The sequence below is a fragment of the Urocitellus parryii genome, chromosome 7 (genome assembly GCF_045843805.1).
Source record: "Urocitellus parryii isolate mUroPar1 chromosome 7, mUroPar1.hap1, whole genome shotgun sequence".
NCBI classification, from domain to species: Eukaryota; Metazoa; Chordata; class Mammalia; order Rodentia; family Sciuridae; genus Urocitellus; species Urocitellus parryii.
In genome coordinates this window covers 69,853,851-69,866,816 of record NC_135537.1, presented here as the reverse complement: position 1 = coordinate 69,866,816, position 12,966 = coordinate 69,853,851, and the positions used below count along the sequence as shown (strand labels likewise).

The window sequence follows — 12,966 nt, the reverse complement described above, 5'->3', positions numbered from 1 at the left end:
TGAGTAGGTACTCAGTTTTATTCTTGAATGGAGGAAAAACAATATGATAAACAAAGAAAAAGAGAATAAAATCAAGGCATTTGCAGGTAAATGGATGGGTTTGAAGAATATAATCCTAAGTGAAGTTAGCCAATCCCAAAAAAACAAATGCCAAATGTTTTCTCTGCTATGAGGAGGCTGATTCATAGTGGGTTTGGGAGGGGAAGCATGGGAACATTAAAGAAACTCTAAAAAGGGCAAAGGGGAGGGGGCAAGGGGGTTAAAAATAAAAGATGCTGGAATGAGATGGACATCACTACCCTAAGTACATGTATGAAAACTACACGAATGGTGTGAATATACTTTGTATACAAGTAGATATATGAAAAATTGTGCTCTATATATGTAATATAAATTGTAATGCATTCTGCTGTCATATATAACAAATTAGAATAAAAAAAATTTAAAAAAGAATAAAACCTGAACAAATGAGTTCTTCTTCTTCAATACTAGTCTTTGCAAATAGTATTTGACATGAAATATTATATTACATTAACGCTGTCCAAAGTATAAAAGTATAATCAGACCATAGAAAATATTATTAATAACATACAAACATGATAAATAAAATGATTTAATTAAAAAAAAACCCAAAATCTGCTAATTCCCAGGAAAACATCCACTCTGTTGCCTTTAATCATTCATTCACACTACACAAAAGCCGAACTTTTATTGCACTTCTATCAAGAAGAAAGAAGTTCAGCAAGAATCATAATAGCTGCTTCCAGCTTCTAGCAGAAGATAAAGACCAAGGCATTCTAGGTTTTTGTAACAGGTTACTTAGAACTTTTGTGGTACAAGAGTTTTCTTATACTGGGAATATGCTCTGAACACATGGTTTTGTTTCAATATTAAAGTACCTACTAAACTCATCTCCTACCAATGTATTTTAAAATACTAACACTTCATTTAATCTCAGCTTTTAAAAGTTCAAGTTCTAGGACTAGCTAGCTGGTCAAAAAAGAATGAGATGGTTTCTAGATCCACACAATTATCTCAGATATTACACTGAAAAAGAGACTGTAGGGGATAGATATCGAAAGACAATAGAACAACAACAACAACAATAATAATGAACACAAGAAAGACAAAGATAGGAACAAAAAGTTAAGAAAGTGGGCTGGGGTTGTGGCTCAGTGGTAGAGCACTTGCCCAGCATGTGTGAAGCTCTGGGTTTGATTCTCAGCACCACATATAAAACCAAATAAATGAAATAAAGGTCCATCTGCAACTGAAATTAAGAAAAAAAAGTTAAGAAAGTATTTAATGGACCCGTGCATATTATTTCAAGTGAAATAACTAAAAATATGGAGTACTTTGATTACTGTTTTGGTGCCATCCTATGTGTAAGAGGGAAAAGAGAGTAAGCAATTAAGTAGGCAAATGAGTTATGGGAGGTATGAAAAAAAATCAAAATAAGCAACAGCCATCTGAATGTTAATGAACAAAACAATGAAGGCTTTCCAGGTTCACTTCTGAAACTGGCAAAACTAAGTATGACTTTCAAAACTATTTTATTCATGTACTTTTTAAGGCCCACTTTGCCTCATCTTCTCCATGCTCAAAATTGTAAGTCGAATGAACGCCATTTACTAGTTATTATTAATATGTCTGAATATCAGTTTCTTTACCTTTAAAACTGTGAAAACAATAACATTCTCACATAGTGGCTGTGTGAGCACCCAGCAGAATCTGTGAAAGTTTGGTCTATGATGTGTGGTATTATTAGGAAAAATTTAGAACTGTAATATTTTTGTTGTGGTGGTGGTTATTGTTAGTCAGCAAAGCAAGGCAAAATCTTGTTTAATTAGAGCAAAAATCAACCAAACAACAGAAAAGCCCTCTTGGTTAACTGGACTCATTCATTCATTGGTGGTCTATTGTCAAAGTGGTCACAAATTTTTCCCCTCTCTGTATCCAGGCCCTTGCAATACAGTTTTGCGACTGCTGCCATCAATAGCATCAATAGTCCTAAGATGAGCACATGCTCATCTGCAGACCCAGTTACTCAGGAAGCTAAAGTAAGAGAATCACTGGGGCCTAGGAGTTGAAAGCCAGCAAGCCAGCCTGGACCCACAGTAAGACCATGTCTGGGGAAAAAATAAAAAATAAAGGCAGAGTCTCCATCTTCACCCCTGCATCTTGCATCTGAAGCTCTGCGGGTGGGGGGGGGGGCGGGGGGGGGGAGGTGCCAGTTTTGTGATGTGACCAACAGAAGACAGTGAACTCTAGGGTGCTTTTGCTCTCTTCTTGGAACCCTGCAAATTCTCCACATGGAAATGACCAGGCTAGCTTCACAGATGACCATGCTAGTCATTTACCCAATAAGGCCTAATTTACCTAATCATCATGATGCTCAAATTTATGTGTCAAATGAATACTAGTTATTATTAACCTGCCTGAATGTCAATTTTCTTCACCTTTAAAACTGTGAAAATAATAAAATTCCCAAATAGTGCTTTTAAAGACCCTCACAACCATCAGCCCTGTTATCCCAGTTAGCAGCCAACCAATTGTGACATGGGCAAGTAAGGTCACCCAAGATAATTTGTGCCCAGCCAATTTCCTCCTGGCTGCAGACACATGAACAAACCTAACCACCTCAACAAAACCTGGCAGGGATCACCAAAACACCTCAGGTGACACTAGACACTGGAGCAATGATAGTTATTGTTTTAAGCCACAAAATTCATAGTATTTTCTTAAAAAAAAAACAACAACTAATTGATGGGACAGATAATTAATTATTCAGCTTGCATTTTTAGGTGCAAATTCCTTGCTGAATCTAAAGTTACTGTAACAGTACTTGTTTGTATATATACATATACTTGATAAGAAAGAGATTAAAATAACAAAAATAAGTCAATCAACACATGTATATGCCTTTATATTTACAGAAAAAAGATGTCTGAGTTTTCCTGATCTTCTGGATCCACATCCTTTTTAATGCATCTTGAATAAAAACCTTGCAGAAATATTTTCATAAAATTTCCCTTTTTAATTCAAAGCATATTCTTGCAGACATATTTGTTGAACACTACATGCCAGTTCTTATTTTAAGCATTTGTTGATGATGAAAATAGACACAGTGCCTGCCTGCATAAGGCTAGCAGCTTACTGCCTGTATTTTAGAGTTTGATCAAATACTTAGTTGTCCTTAGTATCATTTCTCATTGCTAATATTCTTTAACCTACAACTAACTGCACAACTTTACCAAAACCTGTTCCCTTCCTCCTTTTCAATGACACTGTTTAGATATTGATGTACATTTCCGGTTATTACCAGTCATCAAAAATAAGCATATACTTTATGTTTTTATTGAAACTATGTTAGTATCCATTTTTTCAATCTTTCCAAAGTTTAAAAGAAGGTAGGGATAATATTTTCAACTGTCTTTAAACCAGTGGAAGTCATTGCCTTCCTATTATAAGAATTCTAAAATCCTGGAATCTGTTGCTTCAAAAAATAATGCAGAGGCTTGGGATTGTAGCTCAGTAGTAGAGAGCTTGCCTGACACTCATAAGGCATTGCATTCAATATTCAGCACCCGTAAATAAATAAAATAAAATAAAGGTATTGTGTCCATCTACAACTAAAAATATTTTTTAAATGCAAAATATTACCTGTGTATTCAAGAAGAGACAGGAGTATCCTACACTTTACCTCTGTAGAGAAAGGAAAAAAAAAACACTTCAGTTAATTGTTCTCTTTTTCAGTCACAAACATCACATTTTAACTGTGAGTAAAAATTAGCATGAATGTATTATATATATATATGTATTGTGTGTATGTATATATTTTTTAAATTAGGTAATAAAAATCTCATTTACCTGACACGTTATATTTGCCTATTTAAGAAACGTGTGTGTGCGCACACACACACACATTCTTCTTTCCACCCCATCCTACACAAGCCAAATCACAGATATTTGATAAATGTGTATTAAACTTCATACCCATTGCTATAGGTCCAATGAGATATGTGTTACCATTTGCTTCCAATTAGCAACCAGATCACTTGTAATTGGTAAATTTTAAAACTTACAAAGTTACCCAAAAAAGGTTAATTTGCATCCTATTCTAAACAGGTTTATAGTAGAGTCAGAAACAGAATTAACTGGTCAGCAATGTGGCAAATACTTCAAAGGGCAAGCACTTTTAGGAGACTGCAAGCTATTCTATGAGACTGCAAAAACAAGGATTTCAGAGGCAGAGAAGTATGTTGAACTAAGAGTCAGAAAGCCGAGTTGTTATATGCTAGCTTTGTAGCTTTAGAAAATTGCTAAATTACTTTAAGTCTCAACTAGCTCATTCATAAATGATAACAACATGTACTTTATCAATTTTACAGCCCAGTGTAGAAAAAAATGAGTGGGAATAGATATTCAGTCTTTGAAAATTGTTTAACATTCTGTATATGTGTGATAAGATTATTATTGTTCTAATCTAAACCTAGCTCAGGCTTGGCTAGAATTCTAAGACTAGAAAATATTTTGTCAAAAATTTAAAATCAGACTGTCAGGGGAATAGATACATATGCTAAGAGTGGGAAATACTGCTAGCAAAGGAATCTAATACAGAATGAGTAACTAATATTTAACAATCCAGAAGAGAAAGGTTTTATTATGTATTAAATGACTGAGATTGAGAAATTACAAAGTCCCACTGAAAAATAACTTCTCAAATCAGACTGAGAAATTTGGATTTATGTAACAGATAACACTACAAGGCTCTGAGACAGAGCACTGAAATAAAAAATAAGGTTTTTTAAGAAGGTGAACTCAGTAATGGTATATATGAATCAGCAAAGATGGAAAAAGAAAGATTAGCCAGAAAACCATCACCGTTACTGGGATATGATAAAAAGAGGAAAAGTAAGAGCCATACTTTAGGACATTGGGACAAATAGAGGAAAAATGAAAAAGTAGGTTGCTTAAAAAAAGACACCGATTTTGAAAGGAGTACAATTTTCATAGGTGGCAGAACTAAAAATATTTTGACTAATAAACATTTGAATTTAAGGGGATGCTGTGTTACTCAGGGAAACACATCTTCATTCACCTGATACTATGAGACGAGAATTTAGCTCAGAGACTAAGCAGGAGATAGGCACTGTCATAGTAATACCTTGCAATTAACCAGTCTCCCACTGAGTCCCCTAACTTCCCTACTATCTTCTTTCTTCAATTTAGAAAGTTATGAGTAGATGAGAGCATAAGGATACAATGTGTGTGTGTGTGTGTGTGTGTGTGTGTGTGTGTGCGCGTGTGTGTGTGTGTGTGTGTGTGTAGGGGTGGTACTGGGTATTGAATTTGGAGTACCTGGTCACTGAGCTACATCACCAGCTCTTTTTATTCTTAATTTTGAAACAGGGTTTCATTAAATTTTCAAGGCTAGTCTCAAAGCTGCCCAGGCTGGCTTTGGACTTGTGATCCTCCTGCGTCTGTCTCCAGGTAGCTGGGATTACAGGTATGAGCCACCACGTGGCACAATATAACTTTTGAATGGCATTGTAACAATCCTCCCTATGTAAAGATCATAGAATGGTGATATTTTGATATCCTATATGGCATATATTTGATGAGATATTTTGAAATTAGAGACAAGGAAACATCAGAAATGGGGTCATCTCATCCACATAATCCACATACCTAAACCACAAAATTCTGGCCATGTGGCATTATGTTAAATTTTGCAGAGAGCCCTCCTCCCACCACCGACTAAGAGTTCTCAGTACACTCAACCATGCTCAACCAGCTACTGGGCTCCCATGACCAAAAGAGGTACCAGTATATGAACTGGTCAGTCAATCAAAGTATACATGTAGAGTTGTTATTTCTATGGCTGCCCACTGTGACTCAAGGTACAGAGTCTAAAAGCAGGGCTTGAGATGAAAATGCAGGATTCTTAGATGAATATCTTTTTAAAAATTAAGTTTTTATCCCACATTAGAAGTCTATATCTAAATTTCTTAAAAAACAACAAAGACGTTTTAAGAATTTCTCCATTTCTAATAGATAAATGCATTTTACTCTAAAAATAAATATAATTAAGTTAATTTCTTTTGATCATCAACAAGAAAAACTCAAAGATGACGAGAATTACAGATTTACAATTCCCAAGAGTATTATGATAGTGGCATCTATTCAGAGAAAATTACGCTTTTGCTCAGTTAAGTATATGCTTAAATTCCCTAAACTTCAATGTCTTTTAAAAAACATATTCATCAACCCACAACAAGGGAAGGTAGGGAGAGGAAGATTAGAAGTTCAGTGGATTAGACAAAGGGGAATGAAGGGAACGGAAGGGTTTGGGAACAGGAAAGACAGTATGAATCAGACATACATATATGAATATATAACCAGTGAAACTCCACATCATGTACAATTACAAGAATGGGTCCTAATTAGAATAAGTTATACTCCATGTATGTACTATATGTCAAAATACACTCTGCCCTCATGTATATCTAAAAAGAACACTTAAAAAATGTGTCAATGGGTGGAGCCACTTTGGAAAACAGTATGACATTTCCTCAAGAAATTAAACATAGAACTGTAAGATCCAGAAATTCCACTCTGGGCATATATACGAAAGAATTGAAAGCAGAGACTTAAATAGGTATTTGTATACCAAAGTTCACAGCATCATTATTCACCATTGTCAAAAAGTAGGAACAACCTAATTGTCCCTCAATGAATGAATGAATAAGAAAAACATGGTATGCACAAAAAATGGAATATGAGTCTTAAAAAGAAATGAAATTCTGACACATGCTATAAAATAGACAAGCCTTGAGGTCATTATGCCAAATGAAATAACCTAGACATTAAAATACAAATATTGGGATTCCTCTTACATGAGGAATCAAATTCAAAGGAGTCAAACTCAAAGATACAGAAAATGGAATAGTGGTTGCCAGGGCTTAAGGGAAAAATCAACAGGAAGTTATTGCTTAATAAGTACAGAATTTCAGTCTGAGAAATCTGAAAAGCTCTAGAGATGGAGGGTTATAATGCTTGTATGACAATAAGAATGTACTTAAAGCAACTGAACTATAAACACACACACACACACACACACACACAAAGTTTCAAATGGTAAATTAATGTTATGCCTATTTTATAATTAAAATGACGTGTTATAAAAAATAAATGTGTTCATCAATTTTGCTATTCATTAGTTTGGGATTTTAAATTCAGACTTTTTGCTTCAATATGATACCAAAAAGTATCCCAGGTAACTGTGATATGAAGCCATAAAACTAAAAAATGGCTAATAAATCCAGCTGTCACGAACAAAATATTTCATCACACAATAGAACTACTATGATTTATTTGCAATATTTTTCCATAGCTACACAAAATTTTCCAATCTTAAACATTATATGAGCTGCTACATTTGAGTATATTTCTATGCAGAAGACTTAGTAATCACAGAATACTTAATCCATCTTTGTCAGTTAATAAATGAGAAAGCTGAGGCATAAAGGAGTTGAGTGGCAGGCTCAGGCTTCATCAGACACTAAGAACACCTTTTGTCAGCAAAGTATATAACTCTTTCTAAATGCTGGAATCCTGTTGAATATTATCTATCAAACCCAACTGACATACAAAGGACTGAGGAATAAAAATGTAAACACAGGCATGATATTTACTGTATGTTTCTCAGCCTCAGCTCTATCAACATTTTGGGCCAAATAATTCTTGGTTGTGACATTGTGGCATTGCAGAAAGTTGAGAAGCACCCTTGGCCCCACCCACTAGGTGCCAATAGCACACTCACAACTGTGACAAGCAAATGCATCTCCAGACATTGCTAGTCACTAGCCGAGTCACTGAGAAGAGAACTGTTAAATTATAAAGTTCTTAAAATTATGCAAAACTTCTCATTTTATGTTTTCTATCATAACTATACTGGAAACTCTCAGAATTGTCTACTTAATTACTCTGGCCCCAAACTACATACAATCAGACTCAGTGTAGTATTCTCCATGTTTTACTCTCCAATTTATAGGTTGTACAAATTAGAGGATGTTGTGTAAGTAATATCACGGTAGCCAATGATAATAACTGAGACTAACACTTCTGAAAAAGAAACTTTAAAACTGATGATAAAAACTATGTCAACCTATTTGATTCTCACACAGATTCACATTCAAATTTTTTGACTCTCCATAAAATTTAGCTTCATGCCTTTTGTGATCCCTTAGAAAAATGATCTCTCCATGTCCAGTTTATCTTCCTAAGTATGCCTTGTTTTATTCTTTGAGAATATTGTCAATGACACCCTATACAATTTTAAGATCCTTAGAATCTGAGATTCTGCAATCTTCTTCCCTCCTCACTTCTTCCTCACCCATTTCAATCCTTTATATTTTCCTCACAATATGAAACACTGAAAAGTGATGAGGCATTACTGGACTTTTGGTTTTAATGGGTTTTAAAATTATTACTGCTGATATCATGCAACATTCTTTGCTTTTCATGCTGACCTTCAACAAATTTTCTGATGTTCTGAGCAAGAGCCCGGACGCTGCTGGGAAGATTCCAAGGATCTTGCTTGAGGTGAAGCCTTAACCTTTTTGGACAACTCAGCTTTGGTTCCATTTCCTGTTGAAATTCTAAATGAATACAGAAAATCTCTTTTAATTTTCAACCAAGTCCCAAACAGTGCAACCCACAGGCTTCAAAGTTGTTGTTGTTGTTGTTGTGGTTTAATCACACTCATCCTATAATATCAAGATGGTAATTTCTTTAGCTTAATTACAGCAGAATTGGTTAAATCTTAAAAAGTCAAACCTTAATGTCATTTTCTTACAGATGTTTCAAAAAGAAGCAAATTTAGAAAACAGTTCTACTTTATACATTCTAAACTAGATGTCAGAGAGTGGCAGTTCTATATCTTGTTCTGCCTGACTGCTCTATTTGCAAATTCACATTCCCAGGCCAGTTTCTCATCCCTAGGAAATGACCAAGTAGGCATCACTTTTGAATTCAGCAAAAGCAGCTTAATACTTATGTATCTTCAATTGATACATTTTTGTTTACCCTGGCCACTGTTGATATTAAAATTAAAATTTCAAGGAAACCTAAAAGGTTCATAGTGATCTATAAAAAAAACTGTACTAATAGTTAACATATTTGAAAATTATCAAAATAGAGGTAGTATCCATTGAATAATGAAACATAAGCAATCACATTTTTTTCTTATAAAATGTATTTCCTCCATGACTATATTGTCTATTACCTTTTGTTTCCAGATTTCTTGTACTACTTATTTTTTAAACCTTACCTTGTAATCCTCGACCTGGTGTGAGATACTTAGTTTGCTCAAAGGCCCTCACAACAGCTTGTCCTTTTAGGAGATTGGTAATTGAATCCACCTGTCAATAGCAGATTTCCAAGAGTTACATGCTTGTCCTAAGACATAATAAATATTCCTAAGAGTAAGTCTTGTTGAAAAAAAAATTTTTTTTTCATGGTACTGGGGATTGAAAGCAGAGGCACTTTACTACTGAGCCACAACCTCAGACCTTCTTAAATTTTTTTTATTTAGAGAAAGGGTCTCAATAAATTGCTTAAGGCCTTGTTAAGGTGCTGAGGCTGGTTTTGAACTTGTGATCCTCCTGCCTCAGCCTCTAGAGATTCTAGGATTACAGCCATGGGCCATCACACCTGTCTAAATATGTTTTTCTTAAAGAAACAATTGTTTTTGAAATCCCACAATGCTAAAAAATGTGTCTTTGAATAAAATATTGTAATAAACACCTGTTCCCCTGAAAGCAATTCCAATAAAATCTTATTCTCTTACCACACATTAATATAAAAAATAAATTTACTTTACAAAAGAAAGTGGAATTTCGGCAGTTACTAAACTAAAAGTTACTGGAATCCTTTTCAAAGTAGTAGAGGCTTCTATACTACTAATTTTGATTATGGTTATAATTTTTTTAATTCAAAACAGCAACATGAAAACCAGGATAATCTTGTACCTTTTGAAATTAAGAATGGTGTTGAGTGAGTAGCGAGAAAGGTCAAAGTATTCTGAAAACCCACCCACACAAACAGAAAAAAAAAACACACACACACACAAATAATCTAAAAGCTATCTTCTATGTGTTTAATACTTTTAAGTTTTCAAGGACTATAAAATATTTGATATTCACAACAGTGTCTTTTGGCTGAAGAACTCTTTGTTCCCTTTTCAAATTGAGGGCAAAGGAGGAACTTTCCATTCTACCTACAGACTGTTATTATCACATTTGAGAAGTTTTTTTCTGTGGAAAAAAGATTGAAAACCATCCTGTCATACCTGGCTGAAAAGATGCTCAAGGCAACTATGTATCTTATCCTGTTTATCACGAGAAATTCGAACACTTAAGGGAAGTTCATCACCTAGATATCCAAAAGAAAAAAAAAAAAAGTCATTTATTTCATGAAATATTTTCACATTAAATAAAGTTAAAAAAAAATTGAATACGAGCTCTTATTCCACATTAGTTGTCATGTGCAAAAATATAATTCCAAAAGTGTTCAGAACACCTGAGAAGTCAGATCACGGCTCCTCCCCAAACAAGGGAGAGCAGAATGACATACAGAAAGAACCCTGGCTGCCCCATGCTCAGGAGTCTTTCCAAGGGTCTGTTTTTCTAGTGGCTGAAGGGTTGAATCAAACTGCACAGCAAAGAATTAAGATTTGTTTTCACTGGATTAAAATTCTCTTTTCTTTATACCCAAGAAAGACGACTTTTGAAGCTATTTAGATCACCCCCTGCTTTTCTCACCATCCCTCTTTCCATCTCCCACGTGGAAGGCTTGCTCAGGAACACCTATTGTCTTAAGAAAATCCTTTCTTTGAAAATCCTTCTCACACCTCCACCCCAATCAACAATGCCTCATGCTTCCAGTAAAACTCATTTCCTCTATACTTATGATCCTTGACACTACCTTAGAAAGCCCATAAAACACATAAGATAAAAATGGAGCCTGCTTCTTTCATTTCTTTTTTTTTTTTTTTAATTCATTCCCTCTGTAATTGAGACTGGCGCATCGACTTTATCTAGCACATAAAACTGGAAGGCAATACATGCAACCACTGAGAATGACTGATAAAAGGTAACTTGGCCTATGGATCAAACAAACTAATCCCTTAAAGTTATCTGCAATGACACCAACATCAGAAAACACAAATGCCTTTGCCAAACGAACCCGAGTCCATTTCGTCACTGTGAAAATAGGAGCTGCACTGGCTGCTGCAAATGCTGGTAAAGGAGGCGATGGAGTTCCTGTTGCTGTTGCAGTCACTGAAAAGAATGGGTTTCACATCACTTTAAGGATACGATTGCCCAAGTCCTCTGCTAGTACTTATTATGGGAGTTTATGCCTCCGCCATGTTTCTTAATATGCTTTCTACAAAGTTATGAGACTGAAAAGCTCCTTTGACTTGACATATCTCACTTTAAAAAAAAATGCATATTTAATCAAATTTCAAATGTTGCTATGTCATATACTCCGATCCTAAGTGAATTTTTAAAAATGTGTAATAATAATACTAAGGAGTCAAACCAAACATAAAATTTTTCATGATCTATTTTGGTGACACAGGCCTGCAGCTAATTTGCTTATAGGATCAAAATCCTGTTTCATGATTTCTGCCTTTCAAACCTTTTCAGGGCTTAAATTGCAAGTTATTGGTAATATTCTGAACTCCCTTAGGGAAATAAATACCAGAGGTATTTACTATCCCCGCAGGTAAATACTCAATAATGATGAATATCCAAGGAAAGATGTTTGAATTATTTGGGTGTGAATATGGGCCTAAATAGGATTTCAGAAATGGTGCAGGAGTTAATTTTTTTTCCTCTTAGAGTTAGTAAAAAGAACTTACTTAACTTTAAGTTTCTTTCTTAGCCTAGAGGGAGGCTGTGAGGGTAATTTTAATTATCTGATAACTAGAACGTGAGGTAGAAAGTATTTTAAAACATGTAATTTCCCACCAGAGGAAAACCACAGATTCCCATTAAAGAGCATGCTGCTCTCTTTAGATGCTAAAAGTAAATGAAATGGTAAAGGTAGTTAATCTGTGTGATATATTATCAAATCTCTAGGAAAAAAATTAGCTTTTATGTATTCATTAAAATTCTTCCCAGAAACACTGAAATTGGGATAATAGAGAAACGGTGAAGCCAGACAACCTGGTCATGTAGCTAAATTATGCAACTCAAATGGGGCTCAGCTTCCTTCTGTGTAAAATGGAGTTACTATCAGAACCTACCACATGGGGCTGTGGTGGGAAAATATCTGAAATCATCATATTCCCCCATGAGTCTGATAAAAATATATTTCAGTGGTAGAATACAGGTTTAATGTGCATGAAGCCCTGGTATCCATCCCCACCACCAACAAAGAAAAAAAAAGTATATTAAAAAAAAATTTTAATGTTACTTATTACTTTGTGATATACATCCCTTGTAGGAATAACTTTGATGTAATTAAGATTCACACGATATCTTTTCATTGAAAAATGCTGCATAAGAAATGAGAGAATAAGGTAGCTTTTGCCTTCAATGTAAATGGCTCAGGATATGTCCCAGCTGCCCACGCAGCATCTGTGGCTGATTGATTGCAACAGTCCTCAATGAGGCTTCGGGGGATATAAGGATTCAAGGGAGAAAAGGCACTTTCAAAGAAGGAAATTCACTGGAGAAAGCCTCACCTGAGAATCTAAAAGAACATGACAGCAGACTCTGGAGAGGAAAGTTGAACTGCACACTCCCAAAATTCATATGATAAAGTCTAACACTCAGAACCTTAAAACATGGCCTTATTCGGAGATGTGGTCTATACAGAGGTAATGGAGATAAAATGAGGTCACTGGGGTTGGTTATTAATTATATGACCAGTGTCCTTATATGGAGGGTAAAT

General features: G+C 34.9%; 1 protein-coding gene across 2 annotated transcripts in view; it reads right to left on the bottom strand.

Annotated features, from left to right (window-relative positions):
* Positions 1-12,966, bottom strand: part of Prex2 (phosphatidylinositol-3,4,5-trisphosphate dependent Rac exchange factor 2) — a 277,724-nt gene that overhangs the window by 84,910 nt on the left and 179,848 nt on the right. For both annotated transcript variants that reach the window (XM_077800682.1, XM_026407761.2), the window contains 5 exons: positions 11,251-11,345; positions 10,355-10,437; positions 9,335-9,425; positions 8,535-8,663; positions 3,664-3,705 (listed from right to left, as the gene is read on the bottom strand). In XM_077800682.1, the coding sequence (XP_077656808.1) occupies positions 3,664-3,705; positions 8,535-8,663; positions 9,335-9,425; positions 10,355-10,437; positions 11,251-11,345 (440 nt within the window). The remainder of the gene's footprint in view (positions 1-3,663; positions 3,706-8,534; positions 8,664-9,334; positions 9,426-10,354; positions 10,438-11,250; positions 11,346-12,966) is intronic.